We start from the raw sequence: 26,082 nt of genomic DNA on the forward strand, positions 1-26,082 counted from the left end.
TTTTGGACACAGCGTGTTATAGTTTTCGGAGTATCACTGCACTGTATTGAAGTTTGACATGACATTTTTAGGATGGCACCGCCCACTCCCAAGCTTCTATGAAGATGAAAGATGTTTGTGACATTTAGCAGTGGGTGTTGGGATATTACACTATGGGATATACAGATATGTGCAGATAGGAGAAAATCCAGGTGAACACATTCCTCAGGCTATATATGTGCTGCTCATGGTGAGTAACATTGCTGCAGAGTAGGTTGGTGGTCTGAACACTGGGGGCAAACAGAGAGTAAATGTTCAATCCCATTATTGCCCACAGCAAACAGACGTGGCAATGAGCCATCATCTTTGTCCTTGATGCCCCCCCCCCCCCTCGTGGCCACAGTGCAGGATGTGCAGGTTGTTCTGCTGGAAGGACGTCCAAATCACTGCCCGTGGCACTGTGTCTTCTGTTGTCAACAAGAGGCAGTCTGTGGCATAGAAGAAAATAACTAAGGACAGGGTCTGAGGCTCGAGCCAGAGGTCACCCGGTCACGCACCCTCTGTGGATATGTTGCCTCACCTGGCAGAGAATGAGATCTGACCTGACTGCATGAGCTCATAATAGGGAAACCGTCTATGGTCTGCTGAGCTTCTTTGTTAAGGTAAAAGTGGAGGATTTCTTCCCAGTCAAAGCTGGGGTCAGGTCCCATTGGGAAACATGAGAGTCCATCTGGGTTGGACTGCTGAGCCATCAGGCAAAACGGAATCTCACACAGGTAACAGCTGAGGAACTGGCCTGCTGTTGAAACCTGTGTGCCATCTTGACTGGCAGATGCACCGTGCAGCTAAAGAGAGAGACTAAGGATGTGTGATCCGTGACCAGGTGAAACTTCACACCATGTATAAACACATGAAACTTTCTGATTGAGTAAATAATGGCAAGTGCTTCCTGTTCAATCTGAGAAGTGTCTGAGACAAGTAGTATTGGCTGATAGGAATTGTTGGGATTCCAAAGGACCAGTGTAGCCCACTAGCCTTACCGAGATGCATCTGTAGCCACAACAAACTGTCAGCCCAGCTGAAATGTGGCCAAGCACAAGTCCAAATGATGACTGTCTTTCAAACTGTTGAGTGCTTGTTCACATGCTGGCATCCAAAGAATCAATGTGCCATTTTTGGGCAACTGCTTTAGAGGATATGCCATAATAGCTGCCTGTGTAATGAATTTGTGGTAATAAGCAACATTGCGTAAAACTGCGTGTAGCTCCTCGATATAAGCAGGTCGAGGGAGGGCCTTTATAACCTCGACGTGACTGTCAGTTGGACCTCCCGAAAGCAAATGATGCATCATAGGTATTCAATAGATCGCTGAAAGAAATGTGATTTATTCAGTTTGCACTCGAGACCCACATCACGCCGTGTCTGAAACAGAAGCCAAAGGTTCCGTAAGTGTTCCTTGGTGATGGGACTCATGACTACAATTTCAGCTAGATAGTCTATACAAAAAGAGACCTGTTCTGTGAGTTGGTCCAAATAAAGTTGAAAAAAGGCCATAGCACTCAAGATCCCAAAAATAATATGCTGTACTTGTAGAGACCAAAGGGCCTGTTGACTCCAATCAACTGCAGGAACTCCTCACTTAGTGGTAGTTGGAAATATGCCTCTGACACATCAAATATGGAAAAATACTGTCCCCCACCAGTTTTTCAATGAGCTCTTATGGACACAGGACGAGGTACGTGTTGACCATAAAGTGTGCATTAATTGTCCTCTCGAAACTGCTGCAAAGACACAGCTTGCCACTACCTCAATGTGTGACTTCACTTCACATGTCCACTTGGGGAGGCAGCAGTGACATCTTCCATCTGTTTAATTGTCATTTAGGTTGCATGTCATTACCCTAGTACTGAGAAACACTAATAATAACTATTTTAGAAAAAAAATCTGTGACAGTTTGGTGACATTCTGTTGAAACATAGCACGCTTCCAGTCGACACTCATTTTGCTGGACTGTACAATGTAGAAACTGCCAGATGTCTAGAATGAGGTGTGCCATCAATCAACATTTCACCAAATTAGAAATGAGCAAAGCACTGGTACGTTCAAGTTTTCCACACAGCATCAACTCTGCAAACTTTTACAACTCCACGAGAGCTTTAGAAGCATTTTTCCCAGAGCGGGAAGCAAAATTTCACAGCTGGTGCTTTTCACTTATACTCATCTTTCCACTGTAAGAAATGAGAGAATGAACCAAATGCAGCAAAAAAACTCACTACAGGCAGAGAAAAATTTGCAGCCCATTCATATCTCTCTCTCTCTCTCTGTGTATGTGTGTGTGTGTGTGTGTGTGTGTGTGTGTGTGTGTGTGCACGCAGAAGGGGGGGAGGGGGAGGGGGAGGGGGAGGGGCAGGGGCAGGGGGAGGGGGAGGGGGAGGGAGGAGGGAGCAAAGAGCAGGGAGCGAACTGCATGCTGCAGATGCTCCACACAGTGCAGCATTGAAGTTTTGGGTAGTCCCATGCACAGCCATTCGAACAGCCCCTACACACTAATACAATAAGAAGCAAATTTTATAACTAGACTAGTCACTCCAACGATGACAGGCTTTGTACAGAAAATAGAGCCTTCACAGGTGCGGACGACTATGGCAACGTGCCGAAGATCCAATTACTGATGTACCCTAGTACAGAGTACAAGTTGTTGTGAGTGGCACGTAACTTTAGTTCCACTACTTGCCCTGCTCTCTGTCTGGTCTCTCACAGAGGTATTTTCACCAAAGCGAATGCTGCAGCGCTTTCTTCCCTTTGGCCTCAATCTCTGTGAGTCCACAATCTCCTAGATGGGACCACATTAATGGACAGTCAATTCTAGACATGCAGGTAATTAGACAACTGGATGATATGGCCCTATAGTGGTATACTAACACTGTGCATGGCAGAACTAACAGATCTTCTTGTAATGGTCACTGTGTAATTGTGGGCATGGACGAGCTCCACTTTAAAAGAAAAGTATGATATTTAATCTGGTGTAACTCACTCAAACACAGCAGGAACCAAGTGTCGGACTTCCCAAATTTTGACACCGAAGTTGAGATGCCGCAGGTTGTGGAGTTTCCCCAGGGCGGTGAGAGATTTTGTGGCCTCCTCGACGCTGATCTCGTGGTGGTTTATCAGCTCGAGTTGCTCCAGCACGTCGGCACACACAAGTAGCAGCGGAACTATACTCCTGCGGAGAAGAGCACAATACGGCTTTATGTGCTGATGAGGTGTACAGGTAAACCCTTCTACACAACTCAGTCAAATTCACACCTCTAACAGTCAAATGTGGGGAGTCAGCACACAATCGACATCTGAAAATTCCACAGAAATGTAGGAAGACCTGAAGCAATGACTCAACTATTGGAGAAAAGCAAATATACATTATAGTGTTTACAGGTTTCAAGTAATTTTGAAACAATTCCATCTGGAATAGACAGTCTGACATTCTTAAGGCAGCAGGGATTAAACATAAGAAGCAAAACACGATCTATAATTTGTACAGTAATTGCTGCATGGTTAATATATAATGTGGCTCCTTTCAATATAGCCGCACCTTTTACAGGGTAAGAAAAGCCAGTGACTAGCTATGGTAGGAGGTCACAGGTAGTCTTTGGGACAGTACTGCACGTTGGTCGACTATGAGGGAATGACTCATGGGGTGCAGGGTCGGGAGCAGGGTTGCGAGCAGGATTGCGAGCAGGATGAACAAGGATATTCTGTAAGTTTGGTGGGCTGCAGAACACAGCTTTGGGTGATGCATGTAGGATATCCCTCATCTCAGAGCTGAACCCCTGGGGAGGATGGATTGAGCTCTTCAAAGCCATGGAGACACTGGGTGATCAGAGAAGTGCTGGTCAGTGGTCAGTTAACACATTTACTGGTGTCACTAGATGATGCCGCAGTGGATATCTGATTGTGGATGAGCTGGATAGAATAGTCTGTCAATAAAACCTCTGGTATGCTTATCAGTACCTCTCCAGGAGAGACTGTCTTAAAGCAGTACTATTCGTGTGGGTCGAGAGGTTTGCATGTTCGTGTGACACTAAGAGCTAAGCGGTAGCATAGCTACTGGGAGGGTCTCCCGAGCCGGACAGGTCTCGATCGAAGAACCAGACGAAGTGTATCTCAGAATGCTCTATTTTCCCATTCCTTGTCCTTCACCTTTTCACATTTTTCAGAGTGAGGAAATGAACCTTGACAGCTGTAGAGAAAGCTTTGAAATTCTGCAGGAAGAGATGGCAAATGCAGTCATCAACAAGTAAATCAGGAGCAACAAGATTTGGGTTGGAGATGGAATGCATTAAGGCATTGCGAAGAGAAGAGAAGCCGAGAAAGGCTTGCTACAAGTCGCACATATTGCTCGAGGCAATATCGAGAAATAACTGAGCAATCCTGACGAGAGCAAAGAGAATGTGCATCAAAGGAATGAGGAGGCTCAACAAGATTTCTTGGGGAAAGAGGTGCGAAAGATGTATTGTAAAGTCACCTTCTTCAAGAATAGATACCAGAGTTGCCAAAAATTCATCAAGGACAATAACAGGACCACATTCACCAATTAGTTCAATACTGCTGTGAGATGGAAACAATGCTTCAGGGAGCTCCTCAACTGTGATGATCCTAAAGATGTGCTTGAATTTCAACATCCTGACATTGTAGATTTAAATTGCTGGGGAAATTAAGATCACCCACATTGGAGGAAATGAATATTCAGATAATGAAACTAAAGGAGAATTAAAGTCCAGGAGAAGATGGAGTCCAGGCAGATGTCATTCAAGCTGAAGGAGAGACACTCCAGAAGAAAATACAGTTAATCAAGAGGATCTGGATTTTGGAGGAGATCCCACAAGATTGGAAGACAACAGTCGTCTGCTCTGTATACAAGAAAGATGAGAAAAAGGATTGCAGCTACTACAGAGGGTGCCTCTCATAAGATCTTCTCTAACTGTATACTGGATAGAATCCAGCTATTTGCAGAAGCAGTGACTGGTGAGTATCAAAGGGGTTTCACAGAAAGGGCTGTTCATATGTCAACATCTATGTGCTGCAGCGGCTTACCAAAAACATGTGGGAATGTGGCAAAGACCTACAAGTGCTATTCAGGGATTTTACAAACAGGTATACTGCATCCACTGAGAGAGCCTTATGAGTTGCCTAACCAAATTAGCAATGCCCAAGAAACTCATCAGCCTAGTTCGAGCCTGTCTCACTGATTCCAATGGGAAAATGAAGCTTGTGAAACAAGTCAAGGAGAGCTTTTACATAAAAAGGAGAGCTTTTACATAAAAACAGAGTTCAGACAAAAAAAATGGCGTGTCACCGATATTGTTCGACCTGGTGTTCAAAAAAACGAATGACACATTGTGTGAGGCAGAAATCAGAGCGAGGATCAGAGTTGCAAACTGATCATACTTAAGTCTGTGTCAGCTTTTTAAATCATGTAGTCTCTAAAGGAATTTCAAATTCCACCTGTGCAAAACACTGACATAACATCTAGGTCTGTAGAGTTGTGAAACTTGGAATATGCAGAAAAAAAGACTTAAATAATCTTCTCATTTTCCAGTAAAAAGTCTTACGAGAGCTCTATGGTCTGGCAGAAGATAAGATCATTGGAGAATGGAAGATCCAACATAACTGTGAGGTGGCTGAAATCTGTAACAGACCAAACATTGCAGACCTGATGAGAAACAAGCAGCTAGTATAGGCAGGACATGTCACTCGGATGGGTAAATACTGAAGGCCTTTGAAATCCGTGGATTTTACTTCATGTGAAAGAAAACCACTAGAAATACCAAAGAAAATGTGTAGAAATGGAATGTACAAGGACTTGCTGCAGATCACAGAAGGTGACTGGTGACAGAAGGCACATAACAGATTCCAATGGAAGAAGAGACTCGTAGCTGTGCACGATCCTCTGGACCTGATCGCGTAAAGTATGTAAGGTAATCTTTACATTTAGTCAACTCCTGTTTTCCATTGCAGATGCAGTAAGACTGTAAGGAAGACACTTTTTGAGATGGAATGGCTGACAGTTTACAAAGTGAGATATAGTTGGTGGTTGGTCCACTCGATATGAACAGAAGAGGTTGAGACTGACATATAAGAAAAGACTTGGTAAGCTGAGAAGGACCAGGTGAAGTGGATTTCAGAGCAGATGTTGAGGAAGTGGAGATACAAGCAAGGATTTTCCCATCACGAGCCCAAGTCGTGAAAATATTATCAATGAATCTGAACCAGACAATGTGTCGTAAGTGTTGACTGGATAGGAAGGAACCATAATGTTGTAAGACTCTTAAAAAATCATCCGATTTAAATGTTGGCAGAATATCAGTGGGCTCAAGTGAAAATTATTCTTTCACTATCCAGGGACACAGCGCAGTGATACCAGTGCACTGTACATCCCATTATAATTAATCTAAAAGAATATTGAAGAATGCTAAAAAAATCCACTATTTTGGTAATGACTGTGAGGGACCATTAAACAAATTAATTTTAAAAAGACACGAGAAGAATAGCTGAAAGATAGCACAAAGACCCTACAAAATGAAATACTATCTTCATTTAGTTAGCTTCAGTTTTAACATGTTATCGTCACCAAAGTTCAGTTTTACTTTATTTTGGAAGAGAATTGGGCAAATTATTCTTGTGCAGAATGGTCCTCTGAATTCAGACACATCCTGAAGGCAGAAGTTTCCATAACTTTAAACCATTTGAGAGTTTTTAGGGAACCTGCAAGTAAGGAGGAGGAGTAGTGTTGTGATGTCTCGAGACCACCTTGTAATATAACTTAAATAATAAATTAGCATCTTTTGTGTGAGAAGAAAATTTGATACCAGCAAGGTATGTAGCTTTTAAATATTTAGAACTGTGGATGTTTGGGACAATCATAGAACTAAATACAACACAACATCATGTCACTGTACAGTTTACACATTCCTGAGGACCTTTGCACTCATTCCATTAGCCCAAATGAGAGGTTCACATTACTCATGTGCTTGTTGCTGTTGAGTATCCTAAAACATCAGTGGGGAGAACTTACCAGTTTACAAAGTAGTATCTGTGCTCTGTTCAGAAAAAATGTATGTAGCACTGTTTAGAGAAAATTACTGGTAATTGAACCTACTTCTAAGTTTAATCAATTAAATTTCCAGTTGGATCAAAAGTATATTATCCAGGCCTCTCAAATCTTCAATTATTAATTTTACATTCTAAAGGGAAATTAATAGCTATTATACATGAGATAAGAGAGACGCTCAAGACATAACAGACCCCGTAACGAAAGGAGTGGGAAGGCAGAAGGCCGGGATGAACCACTGAGCCCAGTTGAAGCCAATCCAGACAGGGGGAAGCAACACCGATAAGGTGGAAGGTCCCTCCCTTAAATAAAGCGATAAAAAACCCCATCACAAATAAAACATAAAACTAGTTCCACCACTGAGGCATTGTCAGCCAACACCAGGGGTAGTGAGTCTGGAAAGATTAAAGTCCGTCGCAGGGTGGCTAAGTTGGGGTAGTCCAATAAGATGTGAGCCACAGTCAACATCGATCCACAATGACAGATAGGTGGGTCCTCATGATGGAGGAGACAACCCTGAGTCAAAAAAAAAAGTATGGCCAATGCAGAGCCAGCAGAGGACAACAAAGGTCTTACAAGAGGCCCGTAAGAAGGACGGGCATAGAGTTGTAGAATCCTTAATTGCCCTGAGCTTGTTCGGCGAAGAAAGAGTGATCCATTCTGCATCCCAAAGGCCCAAAACCTGACGTCGTAATGCCAAGCGAAGGTCTATTTCTGGAATGCCAATAGCAATAGATGGCCTGGTAGTAGCTAATTTAGCCAGTTGACTGCCAGGAATCCCAACAAGGCCTGGGGTCCAAATTAAAACCACCGAGCATCCACGATGAGTGAGGAGATAAAGGGACCAATGGGTGACGAGGGAAGCACTGGCCGATAGCGTGCAAACTGCTCAATGAGTCACTACAGATAGTGAAGGGGAGTCCTGAGCAGAAGCAGATATGGTCCAGTACGCGCAAGATGGCTACCAATTCAGCAGTAAAAACACTAATGCCATTTGGCAAGGAATGAAGTTCCATGCGTCGCGCATAGGTGTAAGTAAAACCAGTGCAGCCAACAACCATGGAGTCATCAGTATAGATCACTTCTAAACCCCGAATTGCTGGAGCTCAGAAAAGAGCGACTGAATGCGGACAGCCATGGTAAGCCCACATCGTGGCCGCCACTGCAACAGGGTGATCGTGTCTGGATAAAGGAGACCATAATTAGTGTGCTTTGGGGTGCAGCGAATGCGGAGTGCTTAAGATATCGGACGTTGCTGGCGCAAAACTTGCAGTGGTGGAATCCCCGTCTCTGTGAGAAGGCTAAGTACGGGGCTACTCTGGAAGGCACCAGTCGCAAGTCAGACCCAACAGTGGTGGATGGGGTCTAGTATCTGCAGTGTCGAAGGCAACGCAGAACCACAGACAGGACTTTCATAGTCTAAACGAGACTGGACAAACACTTGATACAATCGCAGGAGAACACAGCGGTCTGCACCCCATGCGGTATTGCACATACACATAAGAACATTGAGATGGGACCAGCACGTCCTCTTCAGCTGGCGAAGGTGAGGGAGCCATGTCAACCGGGCATCGAAGACCAGACCCAAAAAGCATGAGTGTCCACCACCTCGAGGGCCTGGCCATCGAGGAACAGTTCCAGATGGGGATGGACTGCACGGCGACAGCAGAAATGCATGACACAAGTCTCGGCCGCCAAAAACTGAAAGCCATGGGAGAGAGCCCATGAGTGCGCCGGACAGATTACGCCCTGTAAATGACGTTCTGCAGTGCCCATTACGGAGGAGGCGAGGTAGACACAAAAATCGTCAACATACAAAGAGGGGGACACTGTTGGCCCAACAGCTGTCACCAGACCATTAATGGTTACGAGAGAGAGGGACGCTCAGCACGGAACCCTGTGGAATGCCATTTTTTTGCCGATGGGGAGAGCTGTAGGAGGAGCCAACTTGGACCCGAAAAGAGTGACAAGAAAGGAAGTTACAGATAAAAATGGGCAGAGCACCACGGAAGCCCCATTCGTGATGGGTGGTGAGGATGTTGTGGCACCAGGTGGTGTCATAAGCTTTATGCAAATCAAAGAAGACTGCAAGGAGGTGTTGCTGATGGGCAAAAGCCGACAGATAGCAGACTCCAGGTGGACCAAGTTATCCACAGTAGAGCAGCCACAGCGAAAACCACTTTGAGTCAATGACAAAAGATCGTGGGATTCAAGGATCCAAAACAGCTGCCAACTCACCATGCATTCAAGGAGCTTGCAGAGGGTGATAGCAAGGCTAATTGGATGGTAGCTACCCAACTGAAGAGGCAGCTTCCCTGGCTTCAATACGGGAACAACAATGCTTTCCTGCGACTGTGTAGGAAATACCCCCTTACCCCACAGACGGTTGAAGAGGGACAGTATCCGACGGTGGCCAGCCACTGGTAAGTGTTGGAGCATTTGGTTATGTATCCGTTCCGATCCCGGAGCCATGTCAGGACAAAGGGCGAGGGCACTGGCAAATTCCCACTCACTCAATGGGGCATTATATGGCTCCGAGCAGTGAGAAACAAAAGACAAAGGCAGTCGTTCTGAATGCTCTTTCAGGAGAAGGAACGTGGGTGGATACTGAGTTGATGCCGAAGCTTGAGCAAAGTGCTGAGCGAAATTTTCTGCCACAAAGTCTGGAAATTCCTGTAACCCCAGTGGGAGGACAGTGGCCAAAAATTCGTCAGGGTTTCACCCAGACTTGTGAAGAGGGAGTGTGGGGACCTATGGCAGCTACATATGGTTCCCAGCAAATCTGTTTCTAAAATTTGATTAGGTAGTGGGCCCGGGCATGGAGTTGTTTAAAGACCAGAAGAAGAGCAGTAGAAGGGTGCCTCTTGAAGTGTTGGAGAGCACGGCAGCAGTCTTTCATAGCTGCAGCAATTTCCGGAGTCTACCAAGGGACCATCTTCCAGTGGGGAGAACCTGAAGAAGAAGGGATTGCTGAAACAGCTGCTGAAAGGATGGAGGCAGTCAAAGTCTGAGTAGATTCACCAACACTCGTGTGGCAATACAGGGGGGATGGGAGCAGAGGAGAAAGCACCCCAATCCGCCTTAGATATGGCCCACTTGGGAGGGTTACGGAGTGAGAGACACTGAAGGAAGGTCAAAACAATTGGATAATGGTTGCTGTCTCATTAGTCATCGTGGACGCCCCACTGAATGGAGGGAAGAAGGCCAGGACTGCAGATGGAGAGGTCAATGGTTGAGAAAGTGCCGTGTGCCACACTAAAGTGTGTGGGAGCACCTGTGTTTAGTAAACAGAGGTCAAGCCCTGCCAGAACAGCTTCAACTGTCCTGCCCACGGCAGTAGTCGCATGACTGCCCCAAAGAGGGTTGTGGGCATTAAAGTCCCCTAATAACAGGAAGGGAGACGGGGATTGTTGAAGAAGACTGGTGAAGGCATGGGATGTTGGCGGCCTGTCAGGGAGGTAGATATTACAGATTGTGATTGGAGTGGCCAGATGGACCCTGACAGCAATGGCTTCCAGAGTGGTATGGAGGGGAACCCATTTACTGACAATGTCCTTACGGACCAAGGCGCAAACATCACCAGAAGCCCGCAAGGTGCCAATTCGGTTCCAACAGAAAGTGTGGAACCCAAGAAGGGTGGGTGAGTAAGAATTGACAAAATGGGTCTCCTGGAGTGCAATATAAGCGGCAGAGTAGAAGGAAAGAAGGGGCTGCAACTCTGGAAGGTGACACAAATATACATTACAATTCCACTGGAGTATTCTCAAGCCAGAGTCCAAAGTGGAAGTGAATGGACTGGAGTCGGTCAAACCACCGAGTCACTACCCGACACCGATAAGGATGGGGTAATATCCATATAGGTGGGGCCAGACTCTGTTGGTTCATTGACTGTAGGAGGGGAAGGCTGCACCTCAGGGGGTACCAGAGGGGCCTTGACCTTGTTCCTGCATTTCTGCTTCTTCTCTTGGCAAGGAAGAGCAGGGCAGACTTCAGTGAGGGCAGGCAAGGAATCACACTGCTGATGTGGAGCAGCAGATCACCTTTCAGGGGGGTGCCGGGAAGAGGAGTCCTGGGAGGGAGCTCCAGTACTGGTGGCCTCCGAAGGAGGAGAGCACTTCTCTGGCAGGGGAGGGGTAGCAGCACCCGAAGGGGTGGGTATGGGTACTGAGGGGGAGGGGGAGTGTGAGAGGGGGGAGGAGGAGGGGGAGGAGGAGGGGGGAGGAGGAGGGGGGAGGAGGAGGGGGGAGGAGGAGGAGGAGGAGGCTGAAGGCATGGGGCGGATGGGGGCGGGGATGGGAAGAGGAGGGAGTAGGAGGGGGAATGGGCGTAATTGAAGCAAAAATAGATGCCATAGACACAGGATGGAGCCGGTCATATTTTTGACAAGCCTCAGTGTAGGTGAGCCGATCTAAGGTTTTGTACTCGTGAATCCTCATTTCTTTCACAAACACCGGGCATTTAGGTGAGCGTGGAGAATGCTGTCCATTACAATTTACACACATTGGCAGGGGAGCACAGGCACTCCTCTCATGGAGGGGGCACCCACAGTCACCACAGAGGTGATCAGTGGTGCAGCGGAAAGCCATGTGTCCAAACCTTAAGCATTTAAAACATCTCATCAGTGGTGGAATATAAGGTTTTAAATCACACCGATACACCATTAACTTGACCTTCTCTGGGAAGACATTACCCTCAAAGGCCAGGACAAAGGCGACCATAGCGATGCGACTGTCTGGAGGGCCTCGCTGCGCACAGCGGATAAAACGAACCCCTCGCCACTCGAGGTTAGCACGGAGCTCCTCGTCAGTTTGCAGGAGAAGATCTCGGTGGAAAATAATGCCTTGTACTGAGTTCAAAGATTGGTGGGGTGTGACGGAGACTGGGATGTCACCGAGATGGTTACAAGCACGCAGGGCATCAGATTGGGCAGCAGAAGATGTCTCGATGAGCAAAGCATCGGACTGCATTTTACTCATCGATTTAACTTCGCCATACTTATCTTCAATCGTCTCCACGAAAAACAAAGGCTCGGTCATGGCAAAACTATCGCCATCCGTCCTGGTACAAACCAGGTACCGAGGGAAAGGTTTCAACCCAAGCTGGCCAGTTTGACCCTCCTCCCAGGGGGTGGCCATGGGAGGGAAGGCTGAAGGATCAGAAGTAGGAGTGTCACATCTGCTACCACTCTTAGAGACGGCCACAGGATGGCCATGATGGTGAAGCTTTTGTTGCTTCATGCACAAGGCGTTCGCCCTAGTACCACCCAATCCGATCAGGGGCTCATCCCGTGGGTGCCACCCAGCCGCAGCAAGAGCCATATGGCACGGCGACCATTATAGGGAGTTCTGGTGCCCCAAAATGATGAGCATCGACTCCTGGGCATACACGAGCCATTAACAGCTCAGGTACTAGTAGTGCGATCCCTGTGGTTTCAGGGGGGTACGCCAAGTGGGTACTTAACAGCCCCACCACATGGACTGGCTATGGTGCTGGTGACCTAGCAGGAGGGGGGGCCAGGGTGCAAAGGGAAAGGGGAGGGGAGGGGGAGAGGAACCTGCACCATGGAAGCTAGGTAGGGAGTTCATCTCCAAGTGGCTCACACTGAATGGAAAATTTTGGTAATGGAGGTCAAACCCCAGGGGACAAAACACACCGAAAAGGACGTGGAAACAGCAAACTAAACAACAGCACAGACCAAAACAAAGCCAGGAGGATAGCAAGGTCAACATAAAGAAGTCCACTAAGAGGGAAAAGAGGGGGCATGAACAAAGGAGCAAGGATAAGGAGGGAGAGCAACAGGGATGGTAATGCAGCCTTCAAAGGAAAGGAAAGGAGACTGCAATAGCTCGGGGGCCCGTGCGTACCACACATGTACTTACTAAAGGACTGTGGGCCCCTTTGGGGGGTGAAATTTTTCTTTACAGTCTATAGTCTAGAGCAGTGGTTTCCAACAGGTGGTCCACGGACCCCCAGGGCTCCGCGAGCTATGCCAGAGGGGTCCGCGAGATACTATTATAATAAAAAATATATTAAATATATTTCGTATGATAATAGAGTTTTTGTTTTGGCCACTTCCTGCATGAGCAGAGCTTTAGCGAACGCTAACTTCTGCGTCTAGCAATAATCAAATCTTTAACAATAACAATAAATTGAACAAGTTTTAAGCACAATATTTTTTCAATAATGAATATGTCAATGTTTTTTCTAAGTACCAAAAATAGAAAATGTATAAAAAGACTCTTAATTTGGCTTTTTTAGGTGCCTGATACTGTGATATGACAAAATACCAATCATGCTCAATGAGGGGGTCCTCGAGAAAATTTTGTTGGTAACCCCTGGTCTAGAGAGTATATAACCATATAATTTCACATAGATTTGCTGATAAAAAATACATAAAAATCATAATTGTATCAGATCAAAAAAGTCTCGAAAATTGTATCATTTCATTTGAGAAAAAAGAAATTTAATTTATCCTCCAAATATTAAAGTGTAATTTCGTGCCAACACAATGGTAAAAACAACAAAACTTTGAAACTTTGGAGTACAATAAAATGGAAAAACAGACAGAAAAATTGCTAAAATTTTGTGCAGTTATCATTTACTTATAGAGGATGGACACAACAAAATATGTTTGTGTCAAAGACTGAGCAATAAACGCAGTGATATGTAATGATCAGAATTACATGCCTTCTCTGGAAATGACTGCATGATGTGTAAAATTCACTTTGGCTAATTGGGAATGTAAAGATAACCAACCAAAATTAAAAGGTATGAATTAGGACAGAGAGGTACTAGTCAAGCAGAGGAGGGGTTGTGCGGAAGATGGGCACACTTAAAAGTAGGCTAAACTATGGGACAAAGCCCTTACTCAGATTTATAAGCCCCCCCCCCCCCCTCTCTCTCTCTCTCTCTCTCTCTCTCTCTCTCTCTCTCTCTCTCTCTCTCTCCATACTATCACAACAACTAAACACGCACATGGTCACTGGTGTCTCTGGGTGCTGAACCAAACTGTGGAACTCAAGGCCTCTTCAATGGGGTGAGCAGTAACCTATCCTAATTCACACTGTTATTCCATTCAGGTTTTTCCAGTGTTAAGTTTTACATATAAGTGGATTTCAAAATAAAAGTAAAATCTATTACTCAGTTAATGCCCATAATTTTGCACATAATTCAGTTTTTTAACTTCCGACAGAAGAGAGCAGGTAAAAAAGACTATGACAAAAAATACACTCCTGGAAATTGAAATAAGAACACCGTGAATTCATTGTCCCAGGAAGGGGAAACTTTATTGACACATTCCTGGGGTCAGATACATCACATTATCACACTGACAGAACCACAGGCACATAGACACAGGCAACAGAGCATGCACAATGTCGGCACTAGTACAGTGTATATCCACCTTTCGCAGCAATGCAGGCTGCTATTCTCCCATGGAGACGATCGTAGAGATGCTCGATGTAGTCCTGTGGAACGGCTTGCCATGCCATTTCCACCTGGCGCCTCAGTTGGACCAGCGTTCGTGCTGGACGTGCAGACCGCGTGAGACGACGCTTCATCCAGTCTCAAACATGCTCAATGGGGGACAGATCCGGAGATCTTGCTGGCCAGGGTAGTTGACTTACACCTTCTAGAGCACGTTGGGTGGCACGGGATACATGCGGACGTGCATTGTCCTGTTGGAACAGCAAGTTCCCTTGCCGGTCTAGGAATGGTAGAACGATGGGTTCGATGACGGTTTGGATGTACCGTGCACTATTCAGTGTCCCCTCGACGATCACCAGTGGTGTACGGCCAGTGTAGGAGATCGCTCCCCACACCATGATGCCGGGTGTTGGCCCTGTGTGCCTCGGTCGTATGCAGTCCTGATTGTGGCGCTCACCTGCACGGCGCCAAACACGCATACGACCATCATTGGCACCAAGGCACAAGCGACTCTCATCGCTGAAGACGACACGTCTCCATTCGTCCCTCCTTTCACGCCTGTCGCGACACCACTGGAGGCGGGCTGCACGATGTTGGGGCGTGAGCGGAAGACGGCCTAACGGTGTGCGGGACCGTAGCCCAGCTTCATGGAGACGGTTGCGAATGGTCCTCGCCGATACCCCAGGAGCAACAGTGTCCCTAATTTGCTGGGAAGTGGCGGTGCGGTCCCCTACGGCACTGCGTAGGATCCTACGGTCTTGGCGTGCATCCGTGCGTCGCTGCGGTCCGGTCCCAGGTCGACGGGCACGTGCACCTTCCGCCGACCACTGGCGACAACATCGATGTACTGTGGAGACCTCACGCCCCACGTGTTGAGCAATTCGGCGGTACGTCCACCCAGCCTCCCGCATGCCCACTATACGCCCTTGCTCAAAGTCCGTCAACTGCACATACGGTTCACGTCCACGCTGGCGCGGCATGCTACCAGTGTTAAAGACTGCGATGGAGCTCCGTATGCCACGGCAAACTGCCTGACACTGACGGCGGCGGTGCACAAATGCTGCGCAGCTAGCGCCATTCGACGGCCATCACCGCGGTTCCTGGTGTGTCCGCTGTGCCGTGCGTGTGATCATTGCTTGTACAGCCCTCTAGCAGTGTCCGGAGCAAGTATGGTGGGTCTGACACACCAGTGTCAATGTGTTCTTTTTTCCATTTCCAGGAGTGTATCAACACTTTTGGAGGCGTGTGAGGTTTAGCTGAAAACTTTTTGGAAAAATAATTTTTGTATTTATCTTTTACATACTGGATGCATGAATTCAATTCCACAAACATTTTTAAGACAATTTGAATAGTAAAAATATAGGTCCCAATATACCAAGCTTGACTAAATTCCAAAACTCTTGCTCCATTATCAATGGTAATTACTTCCAAAGTGAAATTTAGCACGTAAAGTTCACAGAATATTCAGATCACACTAATATGTCTGAAATCACCAATTTTTATTCAGATATTCTGAGGAGACAAAATACAGTTAAAATGAAATTTTAGTATTAACTGTGGTCTCTTTCCCCAAAGCACCGTCTAGTGGAGTAAGATATCTTTCTGTGCTCCACAGAATATTCGTCATAGTTGATGGCAAAAGCTATTTATTGTCAAAAGTACCTGTGATGAATTTAAATTAAAACTACAAGAAGAGTATTCAGTTTGTTATTTTTCAATTTTCTTTATCACCAGTGTGTCAAAGCATAATTCTGTGTCCCTTCTGAAGACAAACCAATGTGTTTGGATTTTAGAGTCTTTCAAAAGTTTGTAAACAGCAAACTGGCAAACATGATATCTCTCATGTGACTCTATGAAAACTGAAAAATAATTAACAGTAGTTGATACCTGCGTTCAATTCTACTGACTTAGTCATCTTTTATCCTAATTAATCTTCTGAAACATAAATGAAAACAGCCAATACATTAAATTGTAAAGCAGAACCTCCACACAAAAAAAAATGAAATTATTACAGTAGGAATCAATCAAATTCCAGAAATGATTAGTAATGGGACTGAATTGTTTTGTTTATGGTAAAATGAGTATTTTTTTCACAAGCTTTGATTTGAGTGACAAGTTCATTAAGACAGGTCCTTTGCACAGAAATGAAAATTTTGATTATGCTCTACATGTAGTTCTTAAACTGAAAGTTGTACATTTTCCTGCTGAGATGGGCACCGAGCTCATGGAGCACTATACTAAATAATTTACAAAACATCAAACACAGAAGCTTCAGTTTACATCTGATTTCATTGTAAGTTACCTTGGTATACATACAGTTTTATCAGAAAATAAGATTTTTTAAAAGAAAAGGCAATTTTTTTAGACAAAATTGCTGGATAGCACTTAGCATCAGTACTGCTGATAGATGCATACAGAAGTAAAACTGATACACTTACTAGCTTTCAATACAAACAGTTCCTTCCTCAGGAAGGAGGGAGGGACAGTTTGGCGAGGGTTAAACAGGAAGGGCAGGTCACATGCCAGGATGAGAAGAACTCACCTGTAGTGAACAAATTGAAGGATAGCAAGTGTGCGCACAGCAGAGGTGGCAACACAGCGATTGATCGTACGAGATGAGCTTCACGACTTTAGACTCACCTGCCTTCGACTGATGTCCAACTGATACGCAGGCTCTTGAGCACACATTTATGGGAACTGATGAAATACTCAGCATCTTGATACTGGTAGCATAGGCCAAAAAAGTCCCCCAAGTCCAAGTCACTTAAATGTGGGCAGCCATCAGCTATAATGCGCAGTGGAATCACTTTGTCTGAATCTTCAGTTTCTCGTATGTGCAGCACTCGCAGGTCTGCCAGCCGTGCCAAGGCGTCCAAGAAACTCACGTTTGCCCAGATACCCTTGTCGGAAATGGACAATGTGTGGATCTTTCTACAGCCAGCAAAGAGGTTGTCTGCTTCCTGAATCAAAGCGAAGCAGACACGAGTCAGGTTTATGATACACTATGGATAATTTGCAGAACTGATACGAGTACAAAAACAAAGTCAATCGCGTATATACAGGACATCGGAACTGCACATCTTAACAAATCAACTCATTAGACACAGGGAAGGATAAAAAGGGTGACAAAATTGCCCCAGAATTCCAAAATTACACGGATTACATCATTAGGGGTATCTGTCTATGCTACGTGTGCCTGAATTTCAGTTACACTGCAGTACTTGCCATCTGAATGATGTAATGAAAATACAGTAAGACAAAAAAATGACACCACAAAGAAGTTAAGCAAACTGGTCACAAATTGATGTTCATACAGGCATTGACGAATGATGCAAAACTGTAGACCTTGGCAGCTGACAGATGGATGTGTAATGCTGCAGCACAATGTCGTAATGTAATTGGCAAGGGTAGTAAAAAGAGGAATGTCAATACCAGGGCACAAAGTCTTTGCATATTTCATTATATGTACTCAGTTGTACAGCAACTATGCCTCATAGACAAGAGCATGAACAATATATGCACATGTCGGGATTTGAGAGAGAACATGTAGTTGGGCTCAAAGAACCCGGTCAGAATAAACAGCGAATTGTTCCACATTTGAATAGGGAGTGATACCACTATTCGAAGATGTCTGCAGGCATAGGTGAACGGTGGCAAAACATAGTGTCACGAAGGAAGCGGTGACCTAGAGAGAGGGCAGAATGTGGCGGCCGAGCAATCGCCAGAGAGGCACTAAGAGCCTCAAATTCATCATTATCATTGATCCATTGTGCAACTGGTGCTTCAGTGACTGCAAAAATCATTAATAGGAGGCTCACACAAAGGGGGCTGAGCTCACAGCAGCCCATGCACTGACTACCATTGACATCTGCACGTTGACATGCCTATTTGCAGCACTGTTGGGCAAATTTGGCTGGGAATCACATTGACTGGAGTAGAACTGTCTTCAGAGATTAGTTCCACTTCAAACTGAGCCCTGATGAGCAGTGAAGACTTATCTCGAGGAGATACGGACGAAGGTGTGATACCAACCTGATTGTCGCCCACTATATGGCCTGACAACCAGGAGTGATGGCCTGGGGTACCATTTCTTTTCATAGTAGGACCTTTTGGTTATCATCTGCAACACTGTCACAAAACAGAAGGACACTGACGATATCCCACACCCCAATTTGTTGCCCTTCATGGCAAACAACCCTGAGCTTGCATTTCAGCAAGATAATGCCCACCCACACAGTGTGATAATTTCTACAGCTTGTCTTTGTGCTTGCCAAACCATACCTTGGCCAGTAAGGTTGCCGGATCCCTACCCAACTGAGAACATTTCAAGTATTTCGGGCAGGACCCTCCGACCACCTTGAGATTTTGACGATCTAATGCGTCAGTCGGATGGAAGTTTGCACGATATGCCTCAGGAGGACATCCAACACCACTTTCAATCAATGCCAAGCTAGCTGCTAGCATAAGGACCACAGCTGGACCAATGCATTATTGGCTTGCTCAATTTGTGATGCTCTTTGTCTTGAATAAATCATTCAATTTTTCTGGAATTGTAAACATTTGATTGTTATACACTACATTACTGCTATCAAATTCATCCCATTTGGATGCTTCTGCCCTGGTGTGTCCTTTTTTTCCCTTCTTATTGTGGTATTGGTTTATGAAAGAACTTTAACAAAATTTTGATATTTATAATTTAGGAATTAACACAAAATGGTTATTTCAAATGTGTTTGATGTTGAATGAGTGGGGATCATAACAAACACAGATTCATATACATACTGTGTTGGGAGTAGATCCTTGCCATCCCAGTCAGCACGTTGCATATAGCTGATGGCCTGTGACCACAAGGAGATACTGCCATTTTGTTCTCACTTCCTCTAATCATTTATTTATTTAAAAACTGTACCCATGTGTGTGTGTGTGTGTGTGTGTGTGGGTGGGGGGGTGGGTGGGGGGGGGGTGAGATTGAGAGAGAGAGAGAGAGAGAGAGAGAGAGAGAGAGAGAGACAGGCGAGGAGGGAGGGGAAGGGGTGTGGCAAATAAAATGGGAGAGTGAAAGCGGCTTACTAAATAATTATGTTGCTCTAGTTAGCTACCACTTGTTTCTCGTACTGAAAGGTTATTTACCACAAGCATCATTCAAAAATTTTAAAATAGCAACAGATTTGTAACTGAATTCATACTATCACAAATTATGAAGATAAATATTTTGCTGGTGAAGTGTGAAAATAAGCTGAATCACCTAAAAATTTATCGTGTCAGATTCCCTTGATAACTTCCCTTTTTTCTTTTGATACACAGTGCAATATATTTGAGGTAAATAGTTATTATGGCTATATCTAGTTCAATATAACAGTACAAGAAAGAAATACTGATTAATTAAGGGGAGCGCCTGGCACTGCTACTCTTGAACAAGGCTTCCAATATCTGGTTTGACGCAACTGTAAGTCAACTCTCCACATGAGTGTCAGTGATTAGAAAAAAGTGATGCAAAACAGGCAGAGCACACTAATAAGGCTGCAATATTTTTCCTTAAGCACATACTTTTGACAGAACTCCAACAGAGGTACACTTTCAAACTTTTTCCAAATCTGAGTGACACTGAAAATCTTCACAAGCCATATGTAAATCTTTGGAGACTTTGTCTGCACTTATGCAGAGAGGGGAACAAAAGAGATTGAGACTTACTTTATTGCCCTTGAAGTCTCAAAATCTACTACTGAATTCCTTTATTTAGGTATGATATTATGTGTAAATCTCAGACAGAATTTTTATTGCTGCTTTTTCTGCTGGTGAGGAAAATACACAAAACTGTTATTTGTGATTCCCAACTTCACAGAGTTATTTTATCTTAAATGGCTCCACACGGTGATACATAGTTCTTATTAACTGTTCTTTCCATTGGAAAAATATATTTAGTTTATATGAGTGAGCCGTTGTAACTACCACAAAAGTAAAATCCCACATTCATATTGCACCTTCAAATTCATACTTCAATCGATCCCTTGGTTCCTTCCACCACAGCAATGCAAATGCCTCAAACCAAAAGGCCTACCGATGAAAAAGGCACTTCAAAGAGGAACAGCAAATTTTTGCACGAATCACTGCCAGTGGAGAAATGAAGGTTGATCACCAGTCTGGTTCTAACTGGTAGAAACAATTTCATATTGGTATCGGTCTCACCAATTTTTGGATTAATTGCTTTTTAATGATATATTCAAAATAGTTATATATGACGGTAGTATCTGTTCCCGAAAGAACACATACCGTGGATGACCATGCAGCTTTGCTAGAAATGAAATGATAATTAAATAGACACCCTAACTGCAAACAGGCATTGATATACTTCACTGGGAACATGTTGAAAATGTGTGCCCCGACCGGGACTCTGTGCCCTCGGTGGCTCAGATGGATAGAGCATCTGCCATGTAAGCAGGAGATCCCGGGTTCAAGTCCCGGTTGGGGCACACATTTTCAACATGTCCCCAGTGAAGTATATCAACGCCTGTTTGCAACTAGGGTGTCTAATTATCATTTCATTCAAAATAGTGTTTCAGCATTCTAGAAAAGGCATTCATATGGCAGTTCATTTACTTAATAAATAACACATCCACGAATTGCTACTTCTCATGTGTGGCCGCAATGTTGCCGGACAGCATTGTCAGACTACAATGTTGGCAATAACCAACTTTTACAGTCTGTACCTCAATTGTCCATGACAGAGGTTGGATTGTTTCAGCTGTCCACAAACTGAGTCCATTCGGACTGGCCTTAATTGTGAGGAGCAGGAAATTGGAAAATGTCTGCCACTGCTGGAGGCATGCAGTTAGAGCATTGCCGCCGTGCAACTGGTGGGCACTGTGGCTGTCCCTTTGTGTTTGGATGGCCCTTTTCCTTAAACTCACGAGAACATATATTTGGTAGACAGCCTTGCCTCTGTGTACTCGGGCTACAAAATCTTTGCAAATGTCCCCACCACCGCAGAAATAGACAACTGGTAGAAACTTCACTTTTGATCAACTCACTCTCGGCTCCTCGAGGCAAGGAGTGTTTCGGGAGGGCCGTCCTAATTTTAGTGCCCTGTCTCGTAGTTGTATCCGAGCCTCCACACTTCAATGGTGATAATGATAGTCGTGTCGTCCCCCCCCCTCCACACATGCACACACAAAATGTGTTTCAATATTTTTTTCACCATCACTGTACTGTCATTCTCAGGGTAGTCAGTCGAAGTTTGGGGACTGACAGCACACATTTTCTCCATGTTCAAATTGTGGCTAACGGTGTCATGCGTACTGGTTTTCAGAACACTGAGCACCTCTGCTATGATCTGTATAGTCATTTGACAGCCACCGTTTGAAAGGTTATGAAGACATGACACATTTCATCACTTTTGCTGGCACAAGGCACCAGAGTGGGATTCACCAATGACGTCTTCCTGACACCTCTGAAACGATGTTTATAGCTTAATAACTTGAGAATTTCATGAAGCAGAGTCGTTATAGTTTTTCCATACATCACATCATATCTCACCATACTTTGAGTGAAATTTGCCACTGTCAAATTGGTGCACCCAATCTATTTTCGAAAATACTTTTGGTCTCTCAATTTCATTCACATTTGTCTCTATCCCATTGGAGTTCTGACTCGATGACAAAATTCAAAAGTTACTATTAAAAGTAAGAAAATTAAAAACTGCAAGAGAAAGAGGAAAATGTTCCCAATATCTGATTACAAAAGTAACATGCCAAACAGTCACCTCACACCTATCTCAGTCACTCGACATCAGCTGCTTTGCCTGCTCATGTGTGGAACAGCTACATACATAGAGGGGCTTCAACTGTACTTGTCTTCCACTTATGGAACAATTACTTAAAAATCTGAATGTTTAAAACACCTATAACATAATCATTGCTTATCAGATGAGTGGTATATTCATAATTCATTGTAGTTTCTTCAAATACTGAAAAATGTAGTGGATTACATTAAAATAATGAAAAACAATGACTGTTATAGTTTTAAGTTTTCTTTCCAAACTTATATGCCACTTTATATGAAGACAACTGTTCAGCCTGACAAGTACAACATATAACAAGCTGTGCAACTTGATGTCAACTGACTGATGTAGGCATGTAACAGACATGTAACTTTTGGGGAAGGTATTGACCATATTTTTATTCCCCTATTTGCCCTGTACCATAATTTTTTCTAATTTAATAGTAACTTTGCATTTCGCCTTTTCTGTATTTTTTAACTCTAGGAATGGCTTATAAGAATCAAATCCAATAAATTGTTAGAACTCTGACTGAACAATTATAAAAAAGGGACTCTGAGTTTGGGACAGAACTCATCATGACTCATTAATTGACCATAAATTCCACTGTGTGTGCCAACATGTAACTGTAAGGATGTTCACAGAAACAGCAGTACTGATACTCAAAGCCTAAAGCTGACTGACAAGGGACTGTACGAATTTCCTTTACTGATTTGATTCTTATGGGATGTGCGGGGCATGACTATGATTTCAACACACATAAATACGAAGATGCAACTCTCAACCATTTTCGAGAAAATTATGTTTGAACATTCTACAGATATTTAAGTCCACAGTAAGTGTGTTAAGCAGTTGGTTTTGGGAGTGCAAGGTCCAAGGATCGAATATCACCGCCTGCACTTTTTTTCCCTTCCCACATAATTATTATGACTGTCCAAACCATCATTACTGAATCATTCATTCATTATTTTCATAGTCTTTATGCTGAAAAAAGAAGAAAAAAGCTTCATAATAAGAACAAAAAATGGATAGGCAACTTCCAATTAATTCAGAACAGTCATTTTATTTATATTATTTTATCTACATGTGGCAAGTGTAATGTGTAACCTATGGAGCACTGTATGAATCAGGGGGATACTGATCACATTAATTATTGTGAGATGTAGCAACTGTAATGAATGTCAAATCTTTGCATGTGTATGGCTTTTTCAGGGTGTCTATTGCATAACAAATTTGGGTTACATTCGTAAGCAGCTTTCGTATCACACATATCTGTTGTTAGAATTATGTGAGAAGTGATAGTTGATCCACAGACCTCACGCTTATGAAACTACACGCTTACTCACCTGGCTTCAGAATCCTCGGTTACGTTTCACCACATGAATCGTGTAACCACACGTAAAATGTTCAAATTCGATTCTCTCAAAAACAGTTGCATGTTGCGTCTTGCTATTTGCATATGTTGAAGTCCTAGTCAAGCTCTACACAGCCTGCCAATACAAATCTCATCGGTGAGAGGAAGTTTGCCCTTGCGAGCTAGACAGCATTGTGAAGATAAGACATCACCCAGTTTAACCGATCTAAGTCAAATTGGTCGAGATAGGTGGCAGCATAGTTGAGACTGACAGGAGCATCAGAAGAAAAAAAATAATTCCATTACTGTTCAGACACCCCTCACAGTGAGTGATACTTCCTCCTCAGCAGGGACCTCTCCAGCACCGATGCGAGACACTTACCAAGCAAGTCAGCACCTGCCAAACGTTAGTCTCGAGAGTGGTGAGGTGTGGGCAGCTTCTAGACAGAGCCTGGAAGACACCAGGTGAGACTTCTTTTTCTAGGATCACAGTCCGCAGCTGTGGCACTGCAGAAAATGTCGCAACAGCCTCCTCTTCACTCGTTTCCTGTCTGTGCCGAGAGTAGTAGATTTGATTTTAGTTTCATTTGCACAAGCACAACAATTTCAGCAATAAAATCACATAACTACAAATGTAGCTTTACTGACACAGTTGTGTCCACTGCCTGTTCACAACAGTATGAGTGGGAAATTAAGATATCTTCACTTTCAAAGCAGCATAATTAACCGATTCACAATGGTTCAGGTGACCTGATGACCATACAAGTATACTTCTGTTAACAACTTCGTTCCTTTCACAACCTAATTCAGGAAGCAGTCTCACAAGAAGATATTTGGAGACACTTTCACAACATACTCTATAAAAGAAGTGTTTCCACTGGTTATTCAGTGCTGATTACAACCAACCCTTGACATAGATGCAGTGCATAAAATTCTGCCTCACCATGTTTCTCTTTCTCTCTCTCTCTATCCCCTTCTTTCTTTCTTTTTTTTTTTTTTTCACAATGTTTTGTAGCTACCAGTCCATTTTCAAATGGTATCTTACAAAATTACACCAGCAAAATGTAGTATAAAAAAGATTATTCTAACACACAATTACCATATTTACTCGAATCTAAGCCACACTCTAATATAAGCCACACATGAAAAATGAGACTCGAAATCAAAGACAAAAAAATTTCCCAAATCTAAGCTGCACCTGAAATTTGAGACTTGAAATTCAAGGGGAGAGAAAAGTTTTAGGCCGCACCTCCAAATCGAAACAAAGTTGGTCCATTGAAATATGAGACACAATTTAGGTCGAATGAATGGCAATACAGCTACAGTAGTTTGGTTCGAGTCATAAGCTTAGCAGTTAAGCTTTACCATGTAGCCACTGCTATGCGTCAGGTGCTCCGTCCGTATTTATACGGGTACCCTTCCTTTTTCACGTGCTTCGTCTGGTTTGAACTGATTGCTTATTTTTCTTTGATCTGATAAGTGCCGTTCTTTTTGTTATAGGCGTTTACGTCACTCTAAGCTGAAAATGCATTATTGTACTGTCATGCATAGTTTGTCACATTCTGATAATGAGCGTTTACGGCCTGTCGCCGCTCGTGGCATGGCTTGCTTTTGTGCACACTACCGCCGCTTTAAAAAGAAAAAGAGAGAAATCGTCTCATTAGCGAAACAATTGCAAGACACTGCTATTTGTTGTTACTTACACTGCTGCTTTCTTTGATAATGATCAACAAGAACTAAATAATAGAATGCGTATGATAGAAGATGTTCTGAACGAGAGTTTACCGAAAAATTTTCTCCGATTGAAAATCTTTGCAGACGCCTCTTTAGTACATTACATTCTGCACAGAAATTAGGGTAATCTTAGATTTAAAAATCTAGTCAATTGCCATGCTTCATTTCTAACTCTATCACTATTAGGCATAAGAATAATACGGATATAAACATGACATGATATGTATATTCTTCCGCATTTGCTGTTGTCTCACTCTAGCTTCGTAGTTTATTAGGCAGACAGGATTTAAATGAGATAGCAGCAAACACGAAAGAATACATGGCAAAATGTTTATATCCGTATTATTCTTATGGTGAAGAGAATACTGCATGTGATTCACAATTCAAAAAGTTCCTATTAGCAACCATCTCTTCTCACAAGTAGGAAAAAATTCAGAATGTAGAGTTGGCCATATTGACAAACATCCCAAACAGTCTTGCCAGTCGGATTTTCGTAGTACATTGAAATGCTGCTACATTCGAAGTTGACCAAAACGGAATTTGTATTTACTTTGTTGAATAATGTATGAAAATGCAGTGGTGGAAACCCGGGGCGGAGAAAAAAGCTCGTCTTCCCCCTTTTTTTTTTTAATTTATTTACTGACGCAGAGATTTTGGCGCCAGTATTTATCACTGTGCCTGTAAAACATGCCTGTGTAGCGCTACATA

The 26,082-nt window shown here is 43.8% G+C and overlaps 1 protein-coding gene and 1 non-coding gene across 2 annotated transcripts in view; one reads left to right on the top strand and one right to left on the bottom strand.

Moving 5' to 3' along the window:
* Positions 1 to 26,082, bottom strand: part of LOC126210093 (uncharacterized) — a 69,259-nt gene that overhangs the window by 26,188 nt on the left and 16,989 nt on the right. The window contains exons 3-5 of the mRNA XM_049939225.1: positions 24,023 to 24,191; positions 17,153 to 17,472; positions 3,014 to 3,202 (exon numbers count right to left, since the gene is read on the bottom strand). Coding sequence (XP_049795182.1) covers positions 3,014 to 3,202; positions 17,153 to 17,472; positions 24,023 to 24,191 — 678 coding nt within the window. The remainder of the gene's footprint in view (positions 1 to 3,013; positions 3,203 to 17,152; positions 17,473 to 24,022; positions 24,192 to 26,082) is intronic.
* Trnat-ugu (transfer RNA threonine (anticodon UGU)) lies at positions 20,908 to 20,982 on the top strand. Its single transcript has one exon. It is a non-coding gene; the product is annotated as a tRNA-Thr (tRNA).

The sequence above is a fragment of the Schistocerca nitens genome, chromosome 10 (assembly GCF_023898315.1).
Source record: "Schistocerca nitens isolate TAMUIC-IGC-003100 chromosome 10, iqSchNite1.1, whole genome shotgun sequence".
Taxonomy (NCBI): Eukaryota; Metazoa; Arthropoda; class Insecta; order Orthoptera; family Acrididae; genus Schistocerca; species Schistocerca nitens.